The following is a 20,545-nucleotide window of genomic DNA, read 5'->3' as shown; positions in this document are numbered from 1 at the left end:
ATGTATCAGGGACTACAAGCAGGTAACAACCATAATGTATCAGGGACTGCAAGCGGGTAACAACCACTCAGAACTGTATCAGGGACTACAAGCGGGTAACAACCACTCAGATCTGTATCAGGGACTACAAGCGGGTAACAACCACTCAGAACTGTATCAGGGACTACAAGCGGGTAACAACCACTCAGATCTGTATCAGGGACTACAAGCGGGTAAAAAGCCAGGCTCTGTCATCCAGTCTCTCCCTGACACTGGGAGATGGTAGATTTTTGCTATTTGTTTCTATTGGTCCAAATCAGCTGGTAATTGTTAACAATAGTATCCACCTTAGGTGCTATTCATGATTTGATGTTATGGCTACAAATATTTGTGTTCCCTTATTCCTCCAGGCCAACTCTAAGATGACGATGTGTACTGGCTGTAGGGCCATGGTCCGGTCTAGTGAAGTAACTCACTGCATCGGGGCCAGCGGCACAATGGAACCATACTGCTCCACAGCCTGCATGAACAAGACCAAGATCGCCAGCAGCGCTACCACTATCCTCCGTCAGTATTTGTCTATCCCTCATCATCAGAGCATCACTGTTCTCAATTATCACTTCATTACTTGAATTTCAGTTCCTGGATTAAACCTCGTCTCACACATATTATAGCACTGCCACTCTCCAGTGAGCCCACATCTTATGTCCTTTACACCAACTGTTGGTGTGGTTGCTTAAATGTGGTGGTTAGTTGTTTTATTTGTCTCTCTGTACATATGCATGGGTGTATGAGTCCAGTGCAGTACAATACAAAAGGTGTTATGTGGTAATTGGTGTTCTATATTTTTATTTCTGCTGATTCAGAGCCCACGTGTCACTTCTGTAAGAAGACATCGTTACCTCAGTACCAGGCATCACTGCCTGAGGGGAAGGTCGTAAACTTTTGCAGCTCAATGTGTGTCACCAAGTTCCAGGTACGTATGGACTCCTTTCTGTCTTTATTATTGTAAATGTCACCTTAACCAGGGCAAAAGATTTGAATAAGAATTCTAAAAGCCTACTTATAGTTAGGTTTCATGTTAGAAAGAACATGTCTAGTGCAGTGCAATGAAACAATATGAGTCCCTGACTGTCTGGGGCCCTTATCTGGTTGTCTGCAGCTCAATGAAATGTTTTTCTCTCTTTCTTCAGAATGCAACCATTCATACAGTAACCAATGGACAGGCTCCCATGTCTACAACGAACCACAACATCCAGCTCAAATGTAATTACTGTCGAGGAGCATTCAGCCTAAAGCCTGAAATCCTGGAGTGGGAGGTAAATATACTTTGTGGTCATGAACTTGGTTTATTTAACACAATTATATTACGTTTTTAGTTGTAGTCTTTTTTTGTTCTAAAAATTGAGCACCAAAGTTAATTGTACACCTTTCTGTTGGAAGTCTGAGTGTACATGCTCCATTTCTCCCTCTGTGTGCAGGATAAATAAAGTGGTCAAAATATTAAATATGCAAGAGCATTCAACATTTTGCCGGTATCTATTCCCCCCCAGGATAAAGTGTACCAGTTCTGCAGTAAAATATGTTGTGAGGACTACAAGAAGCTGCACTGCATAGTCACATTCTGCGAGTACTGCCAGGAGGAGAAGACGCTCCACGAGACGGTCAAGTTCTCTGGAGTCAAGAGGCCCTTCTGCAGCGAAGGTTCGCCAAGGGTCTCACTCCTTCATCTGTGTACTTGTTAGCTAGTCGGTTTTGATTGTGAGAGAACCCTGATTGAACACTCTCGGGGTGGATAATACTTGTCCTCATCCCATATTTATTCATGGCCTTACCATGTTCTGCCACTAGATGGGGCACTTCACCCAGACCAAACATGAGTTGAGCCACAGTTTGTCTGTCAGGTGAGCACTGACATCATGTAACCACCTAATAGTTGTTGTCCCTGTTTCCCCTCAGGTTGTAAGCTGCTGTTCAAGCAGGACTTTGCCAACCGGCTGGGTCTGAAGTGTGTCACCTGTAACTACTGCACTCAGCTGTGTAAGAGAGGAGTGACCAGGCAGCTGGCCGGTGTTTCCAGGGACTTCTGCAGTGAAACCTGCGCCAAGAAGTTCCATGAGTGGTACTACAAGGTCAGAGCACCTACCTAAATCAGTTTAGTTAAAAAATCCTATTCCTGAGTTAGTCAATGATTACTTATTTTTATGTTATTCTCAAAATTGTGTCTCCAGAGGGTGATTTTGATTTGATCAATCTCTTATATGAAGGGTGTTTTTGTGTGCGTTTCCCTGTGTGTCCTCCAGGCAGTGCGTTGTGACTGCTGTAAGGTGCAGGGGAACCTGACTGAGTCGGTACAGTGGAGAGCAGAGATGAAGCACTTCTGTGACCAGCAGTGTCTCCTCCGTTTCTACTGCCAGCAGAACGACCCCAACCTGGCAACGCAGAAGGGCCCAGAGAACACCAGACTTGGTATTAATTTGTGTGTATTTAGTCTTTTAATACAAGTGCTTCTTTGTGGTTGACTTATGGAACCCTGTTTTCTATTGACAGGATTTGGAATACAAACCGAGGCAACCAACATTGCGGTGAGAAAGAAACGCTTAATGTTAAAACCCTATAATCGTTACAGTACGGCTGACCGCAAGGTAAAGAATATCATTCTCCTTTAACAAGTATCGTCTCTTATCCTTTCTATCTGCTAGATGTTGAGTCAGCCGTACACCGGTGGAGGGATCCTAAAGGATGTGAAGAATAAAGCTGTACTCTGCAAGCCTCTCACTATGACCAAGGCCACCTACTGCAAACCACACATGCAGAGCAAGCTCCTACAGACGGGTACACAGCTCAATATTACTCTCTGAGAAGCTGTGGTTCAAAGTGTTCAGCACATTATCTTCCACAAAGTAGTGTCATTGTCCTTGGTTTGACCTTTGACCAGTGTGTCTGTCTCCAGATGAGGATGACGGGGTGAAGAGGGAGTACATTCCCGTTCCCATCCCTGTACCTGTGTTCATCCCCGTCCCCATGAACCTCTACGCCCAGATTACACCCATGCTCATCACACTACCCGTCCCGGTAAGAAACGCCCTGGGCTCCATGGAACCAATAGAGTCGTCCCAAAAGTGCACATTCAGTAATTTCAAGCAGAGGTGTGTCCGATGATTAGAACTCTATTGCTGTTCACATTCTGAAACTCTGATTGGTATTTTGTAAATATGAGGACAACTATGAATCACATTCTTGTTATGAAAATAATAAGGTGGAGCGGATATTGACTCTCAATCGACTCTTACTAGTATTTAACACATGGACAGTCCCTAACCAACCAGTTGTCCCTGTCCCTCGTATCCCAGGTTCCAGTGCCGGTATTCCTGCCAACCACGATGCAGGGTGCAGATCAGATTGTCCAGACCATCACCGAGCTTAAGGCCAAAGTCCCTACTGACCCCCACGAGGCTGACCTCCTCTCCATGGCTGAGATGATCGCAGAGGACCAGAAGCCAGGTAGAGAGAGCGAGAGAGACACACACACAGAGAGAAAGAAAGCTGGATACCACATCCACAGTTTGCATGTTCCAACAGTGCAAACTCAGTGTTACTCAAGTACTGTGAAGTGTGTCCAATGATTAGGACTCTATTGCTGTTCACATCCTGAAACTCTGTGATTGGTGTATTGTTATGAGGACATGAAACAAGCCATGAAGCTTTATCCATGACTACCAGTGTATATCTTTGTCCACCTGAATGGGAAGCACAGTTGTGAGGTTGATTGTTGTATGACTGTTTCAGATGTGAAGAGGGAGCGAGGAGGAGGAGAGGCCAAGTCCAGCAGCTCCAGTAGCAGCAGCTCTGAATCGGATGGGGAGGATGAGAAGTATGAACCAGACCTGGACCTGGAGAACGACTTTCCTCAAGGTACGATGACTGAACAACATCTGACCACCCTGACACTGAGACACTTTCTGGTGCTGTCCTTCTCTATTGTGGAAAATGATATTATTTGACTGCTCTCTGTACAGTGGGGAGGTGTTACACAATATCACAGGTCACATGGGTGTGTGTTTTTTATATTATGGAACATTACAGTAATTCAGATAAATATTTCTGGACTGCCTGCTCATTTGACTCGTCACTCCTATTGGACAAAGATTTTTCTATTTATTTATAATCCGAAGTGGATTCAGAAGGAACAGTAAAGGACCTAGCTAATAAATTAATAATAATTATAATAGTAGCTTAAAGAACCTAGCCAGCTGAGCCAGTGACCAGCAGCACTGAACTATGTGTTCAGTAGAGAGAAGCTAGTTATAAAACAGCTGTTTGATTTAATTCACACCCACAGTTAAGGGCCAGTAGCTAATTCACTCATTCACATCCCTCCCTCCATCTGTCTGGCTCAGTTTGTCTCAGTTCAGCCTGGTTCACTTTAGCTCTGCTTACCTCTGTCCAACTCAGTCTGGTGGGCTTTGACTTGGCTCATCCCTTACCTGTGTCTGTTTGTCCTGTGGTGCCCAGACCCTGTCCCTGTGCTGGAGGACCTGGATGTGGACATGGGGTTCACCCTGCCCCCTCTCCTGGCTGAGGAGAAGGAAGTGGCACCCAGAGCCAGGAGACAGGTACACTACCCACCCTGACTAGTGTTGTCGCGATACCAACATTTTACAAACAGTAATATACCAGGTCAAGTATCACGATACCACGGTGGGGCAAATATCTGTGGCCTACCATCCTGTTCGCACCATCCCCCAGACACTTGTTCCTGTTTTCTAAACATTCTCTAAAAACCTGAAACTGAAATTCACACTTCTACTCAATACAACACATATTCAGTTTAACTGCACACTGTTCGCTGTATAATGGGATGCTGCATAGAATGGCTGATTTGCTCATATTTGCAAAGGCCTACCTGTGATTTGGCTGGAGGGATGGGAGGAAGGAGGGTACATACTTAATGATCTGCATGTCATTGTGTCAGTTAGGGGAAAACACTGCATGAAACCTTGTTTAATCTTCAGTTTACAGACACACACACACACTCCCTCACACACTCTCGCTGTCTCCCTCATTCTCATAAACACACACCCCACGCTCTCTCCCACAAACACACATACACACACTGCTCCAACTTTTAAAACATTAGGCACCAAACAGAATTTTAAGGAGCACCAGAAAAGGCCTATTTGAAAATAACCTTTTGAAACACATCTCATGAGTAGCAGACTTTTTTAAATTTTCTTCCTGTGCCATTCAAATGTGCCTAAACCAACTGTCAAGTTACCAGGTTGTTAGCTAGCTAGGTAACATGACTGAACAACGTTGTTTGTTATCAAACCAATAAATAGCGACCCGGGATTAGTTTAAAATGGCCTGTGACATGGTTTGTGAAATTATATAATATGTTTGAAAATTCCAATAAAAAGGTATCTCTGATGATATTGATTTAACTGTTTAGGCTACAGACTAGACCTCTGGTGCTCCATTTTCCCTCTGACACTGAGGATGCATGACGGTGAACTTGCAAAGTCTACTCTGACTGGTCTGTGCTCTTGGCTACAACAGGCAATGAAATTATACAATGTATCAACATTGCTCGCTTTGCGTGCTGTTCCAATGTAACCAATGTACAAATCTACAACAGAAGACTCTTCTGGGTCTGCATCCCCATTTCCGCTCGCCATCACTGCTAAATTATATATATTTTTTAATCTGACAGAGGAATAGATGTGCATGAATCCCACCAGATTCATATCCAAATTCCAACCATATCGTCCCCATACACTGATATCACACTCTTTCCCTTTGAGCTCACCCCTCTCTTTATTCATGTTTTTTCTTTTTCGTTTCTATAATTGTAAACGCGACTTTGGGTCCTTGAAAAGCTCTATGTAAGTCCCATGTTTTATTATGAAGAGCGGATGGAGAGAAGCAGGTGAGTGAGGGCTGGTATGGGATACGGTTGGCTGATTTACAGCTGCCACACCTGATATGTGCTTAGTTAAATAAAGGTGAAATAAAAATAAATAAATGAAAGTGAAGTGGATATTATTGGACCGGTGCAATAAAAATGTACTAAACTTATAAACAACTGACTTTATAAACATTTTATAAAAGGCGCCAGTGGGTTCTTTATATCGGTAGGGCTGGATAATGTGGTAGTATCATATGAAACGGTACTACTGTATATTAAAATGTTGGTATCATGACGTTTTGGTACAGTGATATTACCATGGTACCGGTATATCGTGCAACTCTAACCCTGGCCCCTTTCATCTAGCTACTAGCTCCAATTGGAAGCAGAATTGTGTCTGATGATTAGAACTCTATTGCTGTTCACATCCTGAAACTGATTGGTATTTTTCATATGAGGACATTAAATAATAAGCCATGATGAAGATTTAACATCTAAACATCTTGAAAAAAGATATACTAAAAACAATCCGGCATCAATAACACAACAGAAAAATTCAATTATTTAAATATTGAAAGTGTGTGGGCTAATGTTTTATAAAATTATTCGTACAAAGGAAAGAGTAAGGTCTCCCACACGACGAAGGCTTCTACCCGAGACATTACCAGTCTCATTCGTAGGAGCTGTGTGTTTGTTTTAGGGACACAAGAGGCGAGCTGTGGAGGGAGAGCCTTCCTCCCCCTCTCCCCCTACACCAGATGGTCCTGTGGAGGGGCGCTCGCTACCTCTGAGATCTCGCTACGCCATCAACGCCTGGAAAAGTTGGGCGCTGTCCTCAGCTGAACAATCAGGTGACCATAAAGGGAAAGACTATCTCAAGCAGGCTGAGTAAGCTCCGCCCACAGCAAGTATTATCGTACAACAATTGGAACCATTGGCTGTCTGTATGAAAGGTGCTATATAATTAAGTTGCTAAGAGATTATAATTCTTTGTCCTCAGAACCTCCACCGGCCTGGTCGAAGAGTAACCCGCTCTCTCTGAAAGCATCAGAACTCAGCCTGGCCCTGTCACGATTTGTCCATGAGGTACGGCGGCCCAACGGGGAGTGCTACGCCCCCGACAGCGTCCTCTACCTCTGCCTGGGCATCCAGCAGGTCAGTCACCTCTGTTTAGTGTCCCCCTTCTCGTTTGACTTCTGTGGCCTGGTTCCATTTTCAGTTTGTAGCCCTTTGCTTCTACCTATTCAGACAATGTTCACAGATCTGGCAAGCCATGGATAGGTGAAAGCAATATGTTGGAGGTTCTGTCTTAAGGCTGTTCCAGTACTATGTAGATCTATGAACATCAGCTGAATAGGTGCTAATGACCAGAATGGCTCCAGGCCCACATTTGGAAAGTATTCAGACCCCTTGACTTTTTCCACATTCCACACTTATTCTAAAATGGATTAAATAGTTTTTTTTCCCTCATCACTCTACACACACACTACCCCATAATGACAAAACAAAAACAGTTTTTTAGAAATTTTTGCAACAAATAAAATGTTTTTTAAAAAACATCACATTTACATAAGTATTCAGACCCTTTACTCAGTACTTTGTTGAAGAACCTTTGGCAGCGATTACAGCCTCAAGTCTTCTTGGGTATGACGCTACAAGTTTGCCACAACTGTATATGGGGAGTTTCTCCCATTCTTCTCTACAGATCCTCTCAAGCTCTGTCAGGTTAGATGGGGAGCGTCGCTGCACAGCTATTTTCAGGTCTCTCCAGGGATGTTAGATCAGGTTCAGGTCCGGGCCCTGGCCGGGCCACTCAAGGACATTGAGACTTGTCCCGAAGCCACTCCTGCGTTGTCTTGACTGTGTACTTAGGGTCGTTGTCCTGTTGGAAGGTCTTCGCCCCAGTCTGAGGTCCTGAGCACTCTGAGGCAGGTTTTCATCAAGGATCTCTTTGTACTTTTCTCTGTTAATCTTTCTCTTGATCCTGACTAGTCTCCCTGTCCCTGCCGCTGAAAAACATCCCCATAGCATGATGCTGCCACCACCATGCTTCACCGTAGGGATGGTGCCAGGTTTTTTCCAGACGTGACGCTTGGCATTCAGACCAAAAAGTTTAATCTTGGTTTCATTAAACCAGCGACTCTTGCAATTCCTACCAGTATAATGTCAGTTTATAGTTTCCTCTGTTTGCTACGTGAGTCATCTCTCCCCCTCCTGCTGCTGCATGCCGCTAACCACACCAAGCCCTACCCCGTCACTCAAGGAGAGAGCAGTTGCTCGGCCACGGAGTCACAAGCACTTTCTTGTCGTTCACTCTGCATGGTCAGATGGATGCAACAATGTCGGTGACATGCTGCTTTCCACAAGCGTTCTATACACTGTTAGTAGTTTGCAGACAGTAAGATGCACAAAATATCTCCTAGTTTGTCTTTTCTTAGCAAGTTGTTGCTAAAATAATTTGTGGCTGTTGGTAGAGCAGGACCCTTGCAACACCAGGGTTGTGGGTTCGATTCCCACGGGCGACCAGTATGAAAATGTATGCCCTCACTACTGTAAGTTGCTCTGGATAAGAGCGTTTGCTTAATTTACTCAAATGTGTTAACCGCTAATGTTAATCGGCAGTTAGCTGGCTGGCTAGCTTGGTAAATGTACTAAGAGTCAGAGCAAACGCAGCTAGCGAGCTGGTACCAGTGCCGGTGTAGGCCTGGATGAGCATGTTTGTGCAACGGTATCTTCTCAGACAGGAATAGGCGCAGCATGAAGATGTTGGCTGGCTACATGAAGGCTGCAGTCCAAACACAGTATTTTTACCCCCTCAGCCCTTGTGCTAGCCACTTTCCCTCGAAACCAGAATACAGTTTGATTGCCATCTTAAGGGGAGGTCCAATTCACTAACGTTGGCCCTCGATTTAGCTCAAGGGAGAGATTGAACGTCGGTCACTTGCGGGGTTGATATGACCCACAATTCAATGCAAAATGTAATCACATGTCAAACTCTGGTGGCCGCAAACTGTCACATTTAATCAAAAAGGCTGCATTTTCGCTCAGAAAAAAAGTAGCTTGCTTTTGCATGCATACAGTTTGTTTGCATACCCTTAGGTGGAGTCATTTTCAACCACTCCACAAATTTCTTGTTGACAAACTATAGTTTTGGCAAGTCGGTTAGGTCATCTACTTTGCATAACATAGGTAATTTTTCCAAAAATTGTTTACAGACAGATTATTTCACTTATAATTCATTATACCACAATTCCAGTGGGTCAGAAGTTTACATACACTGTGTTGACTGTGCCTTTAAGCATCATGGAAAATTCCTGAAAATGATGTCATGCCTTTAGAAGCTTCTGATAGGCTAATTGACATAATTTGAGTCAATTGGAGGTGTACCTGTGGATGTATTTCAAGGCCTACCTTCAAACTCAGTGCCTCTTTGCTTGACATCATGGGAAAATCTAAAGAAATCAGCCAAGACCTCAGGAAAAAGAATTGTAGACCTCAACAAGTCTGGTTCATCCTTGGGAGCAATTTCCAAAAGCCTGAAGGTACCATGTTCATCTGTACAAACAATAGTACGCAAGTATAAACACCATGGGACCACGCAGCCGTTATACCGCTCAGGAAGGAGACGTGTTCTGTCTCCTAGAGTTGAACGTACTTTGGTGCAAAAAGTGCAAATCAATCCCAGAACAACAGCAAAGGACCTTGTGAAGATGCTGGAGGAAACGGGTACAAAAGTATCTATATACACAGTAAAACGAGTCCTATATTGACATAACCTGAAAGACCGCTCAGCAAGGAAGAAGCCACTGCTGCAAAACCGCCATAAAAATGCCAGACTATGGTTTGCAACTGCACATGGGGACAAAGATCGTACCTTTTGGAGAAATATCCTCTGGTCTAATGAAACAAAAATAGAACTGTTTGGCCATAATGGCCATCATTATGTTTGGAGGAAAAGGGGGGAGGCTTGCAAGCCGAAGAACACCATCCCAACCGTGAAGCACGGGGGTGGCAGCATCATGTTGTGGGGGTGCGTTACTGCAGGAGGGACTGGTGCACTTCACAAATGGCATCATGAGGGCGGAAAATTATGTGGATATATTGAAGCAACATCTCAAGACATTAGTCAGGAAGTTAAAGCTTGGTCGCAAATGGGTCTTCCAAATGGACAATGACCCCAAGCATACTTCCAAAGTTGTTGCAAAATGGCTTAAGGACCACCAAGTCAAGATATTGGAGTGGCCATCACAAAGCCCTGACCTCAATCCCATAGATTTGTGGACAGAACTGAAAAAGCGTGTGCGAGCAAGGAGGCCTACATACCTCACTCAGTTACACCAGCTCTGTCAGAAGGAATGGGCCAAAATTCACCCAATTTATTGTGGGAAGCTTGTGGAAGGCTACCTGAAACGTTTGACCCAAGTTAAACAATTTAAAGGCAATGCTACCAAATACTATTTGAGTGTATGTAAACCTCTGACCCACTGGGAATGTGATGAAAGAAATAAAAGCATTTCACATTTTTAAAATAAAGTGGTGATCCAAATTGACCTAAGAAATTTAATTTTTACTAGGATTAAATGTCAGGAATTGTGAAACTGAGTTTAAATCTATTTGGCTAAGGTGTATGTAAACTTCCGACTTCAACTGTGTGTGTGTATCTATCTCAGTCCCTTTTTCCAGGACCCTGTCTTTCAAAGATAATTCGTAAAAATCCAAATAACTTCACAGATCTTCATTGTAAAGTGTTTAAACACTGTTTCCCATGCTTGTTCAATACATAATTAATCACCATGCACCTGTGGAATGGTCCTTAAGACATTAACAGCTTAGACGGTGGGCAATTAAGGTCACAGTTATTAAATCTTAGGACACTAAAGAGGCCTTTCTACTGACTCTGAAAAACACGAAAAGAAAGATGCCCAGGGTCCCTGCTCATCTGCGTGAATGTGCCTTAGGCATGCTGCAAGGAGGCATGAGTACTGCAGATGTGGTCAGGGCAATAAATTGCAATGTCCGTACTGTGAGACACCTAAGACGGCGCTACAGGGAGACCGGACGGACAGCTGATCGTCCTCGCAGTGGCAGACCACGTGTAACACCTGCACAGGATCGGTACATCCAAACATCACACCTGGAGACATGTACAGGATGGCAACAACAACTGCCCGAGTTACACCAGGAACGCACAATCCCTCCATCAGTGCTCAGACTGTCCGCAATAGGCTGAGAGTGACTGGACTGAGGGCTTGTAGGCATGTTGTAAGGTAGGTCCTCACCAGACATCACTGGCAACAATGTCGCCTATGGGCACAAACCTGCCGTCGCTGGACCAGACAGGACTGTCAAAAAGTGCTCTTCACTGACGAGTCGCAATTTTGTTTCACCAGGGGTGATGGTCGCATTCGCGTTTATCGTCGAAGGAATGAGGGTTACACAAAGGCCTGTACTCTGGAGTGGGATCGAGGTGGAGGGTCCGTCATGGTCTGGGGCGGTGTCACACAGCATCATTGGACTGAGCTTGTTGTCGTTGCAGGCAATCTCAACGCTGTGCGTTACAGGGATGACATCCTCCTCCCTCATGTGGTACCCTTCCTGCAGGCTCATCCTGACATGACCCTCCAGCATGACAATGCCACCAGCCATACTGCTCGTTCTGTGCGTGATTTCCTGCAAGACAGGAATGTCAGTGTTCTGCCATGGCCAGTGAAGAGCCCAGATCTCAATCCCAATTGAGCATGTCTGGAACCTGTTGGATCGGAGGGTGAGGGCTAGGGCCATTCCCCCCAGAAATGTCTGGGAACTGTCAGGTGCCTTGAAGGAGGAGGGGAGTAACATCACACAGCAAGAACTGGCAAATCTGGTGCAGTCCATGAGGAGGAGATGCACTGCAGTTCTTAATGCAGCTGGTGGCCACCAGATACTGACTTTTGATTTTGACCCCCCCTTTCTTCAGGGACACATTATTCCATTTCTGTTAGTCGCATGTCTATGGAACTTGTTCAGTTTGTCTCAGTTTAATATTTGTATGTTCATACAAATATTTACACATAAGTTTGCTGAAAACATCCTCCCTCATGAGGACGTTTCTTTTTTTGCTGAGTTGATATTTATATACATACACAAATCAATATATGTATGTATCAAATTGGCTTAGTCTCATAGTGAGTATCCTATAAAACATAGCTAGATTCATAAACATATATTTTTTGGAATTCTGAAATGTATTGAAATAAAATACCAAACTATAATACTAGCTAGCCAGCTATGAGTAACTGTAGCTAGCTGCCTGACAGGAGTGCTAGCTAGATCCGTTAGCTTACTAGGTACATTAATAGCTTTAGGTTGGTTGTTTTTTTTAAAGCTCAACTTCAACATTTTCACCAAGGACGTTGCATCGCCAATCATCAGTCTCCGTCGCTTGGGCAAAGGACATTTTGAAGGTACACTCGGATGTGACGATGAAAAATGTCATTCAAGGTGCTGAAGGTTTAGGGCCGAGGGCTGTCTGCTTTGAGTTTGAAATGCAGCCGAAGTAAGAAAACAACATGTAATGTAGCATCTAATTAGGGTCACTTGGAAACACTGACCAACATTTTGGTTCCCACCCAGTCAATAATTCCTCCTTGGTTTATTCATTCGTTGTGTTGGTTCTGTTTTTCTGTGCTCCGTTTTATTTACTTTAAAAAACTTATTGTCAATAGGGGGGCGCTATTTTCACTTTGGAAAAAATCGTGCCCAATTTAAACGGCCTCGTACTCTATTCTAGATCATACAATATGCATATTATTATTACTATTGGATAGAAAACACTCAAGTTTCTAAAACTGTTTGAATTATATCTGTGAATAAAACAGAACTCATTTGGCAGCAAACTTCCAGACAGGAAGTGACAATTCTGAAAATGGGGCCTGCCTATTCAACTGGCTTATATTTATCGATATACATGCACTTCATACGCCTTCCACTAGAGGTCAACAGGCAGTGGAAGGTGGAATGGGGTGTCTAGCTTGATCTGAGGTCGAACAAGAGCTTTTGGAGTGGCAGGTCAGGAATTTCCTTTCTCTACCTAGGCGCGCGAAGCACCTCGATATTGTCTTCTGATAAGCGTTCGGTTTACACAGCGAATATCTCCGGCTCTGATTTTATTTGATACATGTGATAATAACATCGTAAAGTATGTTTTTTCAACCGAGTTTTATCAGATTATTCAACGTTTATTGGGACTTTTGGAGTTTTCCGTTCTTTGCGTAGAGAGAAGATGGGAACGTTATCAAGCTTGGCTAGCATTGTGGCGTGAATTCGACAGAAGAAAAGGACATTCTAAAACCAAACAACGATTTATTCTGGACCAAGTACTCCTTGTACAAGATTCTGATGGAAGCTCAGCAAAAGTAAGAACAATTTATGATATTTCGTATTTCTGTGGAAAATGTTGATTCCTATTCTCTGCCGTTTTGGCGAGCGCTGTCTTGCAATAACGCAAGCTGTTTGTTATGGTAAAGTTATTTTTTTAAATCTAACACGGCGGTTGCATTAAGAACCAGTGTATCTTTCATTTGCCATACAACAAGTATTTTTATGTAAAGTTTATGATGAGTTCTTTGGTCAGATTAGGTGAGTGTCCAAAATATCTCTGGGGATTCTGGTGAATCGATGCTACGTATTCACAATGTATAATCAGGATTTGTAGCTCTAAATATGCACATTTTCGAACAAAACATAAGTGTATTGTATAACCTGATGTTATAAGACTGTCATCTGATGAATTTGTTCAAGGTTAGTGATTAATTTTATCTCTGTTTTGTGCAAGCTATTTTTGCGGGGAGTAAATTGTGTTGTGTGTTTGGCTACTGTAGTGAGCTAATAGAAATATATATATTGTGTTTTCGCTGTAAAACACTTAAAAAATCGGAAATATTGGCTGTATTCACAAGATGTTTATCTTTCATTTGCTGTATTGGACTTGTGATTTCATGAAAATTATATGATATCCCTGTCCCGTTAGGCTAGGCTATGCTAGTCAGCTTTTTTGATGAGGAGGATCCCGGATCCGGGATGGGTATCACTGAAAGGTTAACAAATAAGGAACACTCAAAATGTGCACTTATAAATCATAACAATTTTAATCAAAATACAGCTGTAGACAGAAGTCAAACATCACATTATACAAGTAGTCCAAGTTGCTTTTATCATGCTTGTAGTCAACCCCCTGTGATGTCACTGCATACGTCATTACCTGCTACTCCTCAGACCAAGTCCATGCATACACAGCTATACAAACTTGAAAGAGATACAATAGTTCCAATGTTTTCTAAGGCCTCAGCAATAAGTGTCCACTCCCCCAAGTTGATTTTATAGAGGTATGTCTGACTAGCCTCTTATCTATTCTACTCCCTTGCAGGGCTCTTTGTTTATTTGACATGCTTTCTCACAGACCCCATTTCATTATAAGAGGCAGAGACTTAGAAAAGACTGTGGAACAATTCTAAAACCTTACAATGAATGAATATATATATATATATATATGCTGGGTTGTTGCCCTCCTACGGCCTCCTCCACGTCTCCTGATGTACTGGCCTGTCTCCTGGTAGCGCCTCCATGCTCTGGACACTACGCTGACAGACACAGCAAACCTTCTTGCCACAGCTCGCATTGATGTGCCATCCTGGATGAGCTGCACCACCTGAGCCACTTGTGTGGGTTGTAGACTCCGTCTCATGCTACCACTAGAGTGAAAGCACCGCCAGCATTCAAAAGTGACCAAAACATCAGCCAGGAAGCATAGGAACTGAGAAGTGGTCTGGGGTCACCACCTGCAGAACCACTCCTTTATTGGGGGTGTCTTGCTAATTGCCTATAATTTCCACCTTTTGTCTATTCCATTTGCACAACAGCATGTGAAATTTATTGTCAATCAGTGTTGCTTCCTAAGTTGACAGTTTGATTTCACAGAAGTGTGATTGACTTGGAGTTACATTGTGTTGTTTAAGTGTTCCCTTTATTTTTTTGAGCAGTGTATATATAGTTCATCTGTAGTCTAGTACCCTATAAATGTAGAGGAGGAGGGATCCCATAGCCCCTCCCCTTCTATTAATACAACATAAGAATAATAAATTATTATAATACTTCAAACATTTGTTGCATCCCCTATCATGACCCCAATTTGACCCCATCAGTTGTCATGTCAAACAATGTATTCAAGGTGCTGCCCACTATATTCCAACTATAAATTGTCCTTAATTCCAACTGTTCACCTAGGCCTATATTCTTTGCCCATATCATGCTGCGTGGCACAGTGTGGAAATTATAAAAGTGCTGGGTTTTTTTTGTTGTTGGATTGAACAGTAAGTATAAATGGAGAAAGCCATTTTATTTTATTTTTATCACGTATTTATGTGTTGTCACCTTAGGGTCATGAACTACTCATAAAGCATATTTAGAACTTTTATCATTCAAATACATAAAATACAGTCAAATATTGTGATATGAATTTTTGTCAATATCATCCAGCCCTAGAAGATGGTATTGTGAAATGGACTCTCTCAGGAGCAGGAACAGACCTCTATTTCTCACCGCTCTCCTTTCATCTTTCCTCCTCTATTGCCCCTCCCATCATTTAAAAAAAAGTATTGTCCAATGATTATAACGTTTGCTGTTCACATCCTGAAACAAGGTGTTGACTATTTAAAATATGAGGACACCATCTATATTCTTCACAATCTCATAACCAGGCCTAGGTTTGGATTCCCACAAGATTTTACCTTTATTCCAGTTATTCTCTACTGGTGACTTATTACTTGTTTGTCTGTAGCATCTGCAGGCCAAAGGCAGGAAAGATGACCTGTTCAGTGACCTGTGCTATGAGCGGTTTGGAGAGGAGCTCAACAAGGTCCTCAAAGACTGGCAGCCCAGCGTGATGCCTGATGGTAAACAAATAGCTCACACTTTACCACGGCTTAATTTACTTGTCTATCAACTGAATGATCTTCAGCACACACTGATTATGGTAATAGGTTTAGACCTGGAAGTGTATGTTTTGAACTACAACTCCTCAATAGAAGACCTTCCTGCGGTGTCCAATGATTAGAAACATTTTTGCTTTTCACATTCTGAAACAGTGATTGCACAATATTTATGATATGAGCACACTAGACATGATACATTTTAAAACCACATTGAATTGTAGCAGGGTTCATACCTTGTACCTGTGTTTGTGTTAAGTTCAGAGGTATTGTGATCTGTGTTAACAGCTGTGTCTGTCTGTCTGCCCCCAGGCTCTCGGTGGGGCCGTGTGGAGGAGCAGTGCCTGTGGAGCTGTAAGCTGCTGGGGGAGCAGAGTCCTGCAGCATTGCTGCGCTCCCTGGTCTATCTCAACACCAAGTACTTTGGCCTGCGCACCGTGGAGCAGCACCTGCGCCTCTCCTTCAGAAATGTCTATGGCCCCGACCACACAGACCCAACCACACAGGAAACCACTGTCTGCATCTGCATCCCCTCCTTCTCCCCACAGGACCACCACTGTGAGTCTGACCACTAAAACACACACACACACACACACTCTTGTGGGCAAGTCCATCTTTGTATCAGCATTTACTATTTGTGCCAGGCTGCCTGTCATGTTAATATTCTCTTTTTGTCTCTGTGAGCAGTACCAACAGGGTCCAGGAAGAGGAAACGTAAAGAGGACAGTGACGCGGCCTACGAGCCAGACGACGGCTCGGGATGCTCCACACACTGTCCAGTCAAAAAGCACGAGGGCAGATTCTACGAACTCTACCGTTCCAAGTGGTGAGTTACTCTGCTCTTCTATAACCTTGTCTTCCTCAAGTGGTTAATTGCAACTTCCCTTAATACATTGCACTCATTTATTAGTGATTTTGTCAGGGACCACTGCACAACAAATATATTGGACCAAATGTAGCTACATAACTATAATTTGTGGTCATTCCTCTCTCCAGCCCGGGGTCGTTGAGTCAGCGTATGGATGTGTTCTATATGCAGCCAGAGTCATCGGGCAGCAGCAGTGACGGTGACAGCTCGCTGTGGTACTCCTCTACTCCTCTGGACCGCAGTGTCCTGGAGAGCATCCTCACCCCTCTCCTTCTGGTAAAAGACATCTACAGAGAGCGCCATCTAGAAGAAGAAGAGGAGGTAGGCGGAGATTAGTCCGCTCTCCCGCCATCACAGAGAAGAGTCCGCTTATGCTCCATGTTCCATCCGCAACAACATTACAACTGGGTTGCTGCGTTCTCTGTTAGTAATTCCACCATTTCACACCGATCTCAGGCCAGCTGTGAGCATACAGTGGATGTCCGGTTGGAAGGGACTACACATGCCCAGAGCTGATCGGAGGACGGTGTTTCCCTGAAGGGCCAAGGAAGGGGACTCTGACTGCGAGTAGCTAGGGTGATATTGGAGTGTGTCGTGTGAAAAGCAATTCCCCAAGAACTGTTGCACTTCCTTCCTTCCATAGGGGAACTCCGTTCACGTGATGTAGCATTACTTACTAAGCCCAGATTGGGCTGCTATGCTGTGTAAATATTTCTGAAAGTTAAAAGTAGTAGATGGGAAGAGACAGAGACATCCACAAGAAATGCCAACCGAGTTCCCCGCTTTGACCCCCAGAAGCCTTTTAAAGATGAGACATTTTATTTATTGCGGTTGATTGATTGCTTCTATTGTACGTTTGTTATTTTTACGCCGGGATGGGATGTGTGTTCGATTGTGCCCCGTGTGCCATTTTCCTCTTCTCCATTAAGAGCATGAATTAGTTGATCAATTAAATCTGCTGCAGCCTGGAGCTCTCCCGTGTCCCTGTCTTTCCCTTCTCTTTGTCCTGAGGGGGGCTGTAGGGGTACTGTCTGGGGCTTCAGAGTAGTTGCAGGTACAAGTATGAAGGCGATGGTATCCTGCCGAAATACTATTTTGTCAGTTTGAATTCCATTGTGTTTTGTTGTCTCATTTAAGCTATTTGATGTTTATTATTTAGTTGAAAACGTAGCACTTGATAATGGGTGATGTATTACTCCCAGCTAATGAGTGATAATCTGTTAAAACAGCAACAACTAAAACTGTTTGTTGCAACTAGGGTGGTCAGATCTCTTTCAGGATTAGCACATTATAGACCTGCCTGGTTACGTTTCCCAAATTCACTCCATCTCCAGGCATCCAAGTTACAATAGAAAGCTCTGACTTTATCTTTTTTTTCTTTTTTTGTTGTTTTCTTTTATTTTCTATCAATAAATTACACAAGCGAATACCTCGTTTTTACGTTGACTTCTGAATAGGTTTTTGTTTGTTTTAGTTTTCTTTGAATGGCACCTGCCTTGCCTATTGACTTCCATGTAATGTCTGGAGACCACGCTTCGAAGCTGAAAGGTGTTTGGATAGAGCCTGTCAAGGAAAGGAAAAGAGTCCCGGTTGGTTCTGTGAATGACCGGCTGGCTCTGAAGCCTAATGTGAATGTGCCTATCTGTGTGTACTGAAAGTGTGTGTGTGTGTAACTTCACGAGAGGTTGATGCCGTTTGTGGGCTGACATGACAAAATAAATCATTTCATTTCTTAATATTTATCCTCTTACATTGCTTACATTTCTCTTACATGGCGTACAAAGTTCTCTATGGGAGATGGTGTTCACATTTGTGCTGTTTTTTTCTCACCTTTATTTAACATGGTATGCCAGTTGAGAACAAGTTCTCATTTACAACTGCGTCCTGGCCAAGATAAAGCGAAGCAGTGCGACACAAACAACACAGTTACACATGGAATAAACAAGAGTACAGTCAATAACATAATATAAAAATAAGGAAGTCTATATACAGTGTTCAAATGGCGTGATGAGGTAAGGCAATAAATAGGCCATAGTAGCAAGTAATTACAATTTAGAAAAGTTAACACGAGTGATAGATGTGCAAGTAGAAATACTGGTGTGCAAAAGAGCAGAAAAGTAAATTAAAACAATATGGGGATGAGGTAGGTAGATTGGATGGGCTATGTATAGCTGCAGAGATCGGTTAGCTGCTCGGATAGCTGATGTTTAATGTTCGTGAGGGAACTATAAGTCTCCAGCTTCAGCGATTTTTGCAATTTGTGCCAGTCATTGGCAGCAGAGAACTGGAAGGAAGGTGGCCAAAGGAGGTGTTGACTTTGAGGATGACCAGTGAGATATACCTGCTGGAGCGAGTCCTACAGGTAGGTGGTGGTATCGTGACCAGTGAGCTGAGATAAGGCAGAGCGTTACCTAGCAAAGACTTATAGAAGACCTGGAGCCAGTGGGTCTGGCGACAAATATGTAGCGAGGGCCAGCCGATTAGAGGATACAGGTCGCAGTGGTGGGTGGTATATGGGGCTTTGGTGACAACATGGATGGCACTGTGATAGACTGCATCCAATTTGCTGAGTAGAGTGTTGGAGGCTATTTTGTAAATGACATCGCCGAAGTCGAGGATCGGTAGCATAGTCAGTTTTACCAGGGTATGTTTGGCGGCGTGAGTGAAAGAGGCTTTGTTGCGGAATAGAAAGCCGATTCTAGATTTAATTTTGGATTGGAGATCTTTAATATGAGTCTGGAAGGAGAGTTTACAGTCTAGCCAGACACCTAGGTATTTGAAGTTGTCCACATATTCTAAGTCAGAACCGTCCGCACTAGTCGTGCGGGCAGCGATCGGTTGAAGAGCATGCATTTAGTTTTACTAGCATTTAAGAGCAGTTTGAGGCCACGGAAGGAGTGTTGTATGGCATTGAAGCTCGATTGGAGGGTTAACAGTGTCCAAAGAAGGGCCAGATGTATATAGCATGGTGTCATCTGCGTTGAGGTGGATCAGGGAATCACCCGCAGCAAGAGCAACATCGTTGGTATATACAGAGAAAAGAGTCGGCCCGAGAATTGAACCCTGTGGTACACCCAGAGACTGCCAGAGGTCCGGACAACAGGCCCTCCGATTTGACACACTGAACTCTGTCTGGGAAGTAGTTGGTGAACCAGGTGAGGCAGTCATTTGAGAAACCAAGGCTGTTGAGTCTGCCGATAAGAATACGGTGATTGACAGAGTCGAAAACCTTCGCAAGGTCGATGAAGACTGCTGCACAGTACAATCTTTTATCGATGGCGGTTATGATATCGTTTAGTACCTTGAGCGTGGCTGAGGTGCACCCGTGACTAGCTCGGAAACCGGAGTGCACAGCGGAGAAGGTACAGTGGGATTTGAAATGGTCGGTGATCTGTTTGTTAACTTGGCTTTTGAAGACTTTAGAAAGGCAGGGCAGGATGGATATAGGTCTATAACCGTTTGGGTCTAGAGTGTCACCCCCTTTGAAGAGGGGGCTTTCCAATCTTTAGGGATCTCGGACGATACAAAAGAGAGGTTGCAACAATGGCGGCAGATAAGTTTTAGAAAGAGAGGGTCCAGATTTTCTAGCCCAGCTGATTTGTACGGGTCCAGATTTTGCAGTTCTTTCAGAACATCTGCTATCTATATTTGGGTGAAGGAGAAGCTGGGGAGGCTTGGGCAAGTAGCTGCGGGGGGTGCGGAGCTGTTGGTCGGGGTTGGGGTAGCCAGGAGGAAACATGGCCAGCCGTAGAGAGATGCATATTGAAATTCTCGATTATTGTGGATTTATCGGTGGTGACAGTGTTACCTAGCCTCTGCAGTGGG

The 20,545-nt window shown here is 43.7% G+C and overlaps 1 protein-coding gene across 2 annotated transcripts in view; it reads left to right on the top strand.

The window, feature by feature from the left end:
* The window catches only part of zmym2 (zinc finger, MYM-type 2), a 32,805-nt gene extending 14,349 nt beyond the window's left edge, over positions 1 to 18,456 (top strand). For both annotated transcript variants that reach the window (XM_071341225.1, XM_071341226.1), the window contains exons 6-23: positions 390 to 546; positions 846 to 955; positions 1,173 to 1,298; positions 1,533 to 1,683; positions 1,939 to 2,111; positions 2,283 to 2,448; positions 2,530 to 2,564; positions 2,682 to 2,814; positions 2,933 to 3,054; positions 3,333 to 3,483; positions 3,769 to 3,894; positions 4,495 to 4,595; positions 6,588 to 6,738; positions 6,888 to 7,042; positions 15,702 to 15,816; positions 16,165 to 16,410; positions 16,540 to 16,678; positions 16,849 to 18,456. In XM_071341225.1, coding sequence (XP_071197326.1) covers positions 390 to 546; positions 846 to 955; positions 1,173 to 1,298; positions 1,533 to 1,683; positions 1,939 to 2,111; positions 2,283 to 2,448; positions 2,530 to 2,564; positions 2,682 to 2,814; positions 2,933 to 3,054; positions 3,333 to 3,483; positions 3,769 to 3,894; positions 4,495 to 4,595; positions 6,588 to 6,738; positions 6,888 to 7,042; positions 15,702 to 15,816; positions 16,165 to 16,410; positions 16,540 to 16,678; positions 16,849 to 17,056 — 2,565 coding nt within the window. In that variant the 3' untranslated portion in view covers positions 17,057 to 18,456. The remainder of the gene's footprint in view (positions 1 to 389; positions 547 to 845; positions 956 to 1,172; positions 1,299 to 1,532; positions 1,684 to 1,938; positions 2,112 to 2,282; positions 2,449 to 2,529; positions 2,565 to 2,681; positions 2,815 to 2,932; positions 3,055 to 3,332; positions 3,484 to 3,768; positions 3,895 to 4,494; positions 4,596 to 6,587; positions 6,739 to 6,887; positions 7,043 to 15,701; positions 15,817 to 16,164; positions 16,411 to 16,539; positions 16,679 to 16,848) is intronic.
* The last annotated feature ends 2,089 nt before the right edge of the window (positions 18,457 to 20,545 follow it).

Source organism: Salvelinus alpinus, chromosome 14 (genome assembly GCF_045679555.1).
Source record: "Salvelinus alpinus chromosome 14, SLU_Salpinus.1, whole genome shotgun sequence".
Lineage (NCBI taxonomy): Eukaryota > Metazoa > Chordata > Actinopteri > Salmoniformes > Salmonidae > Salvelinus > Salvelinus alpinus.
This window is presented reverse-complemented; position numbering and strand designations above follow the sequence as displayed.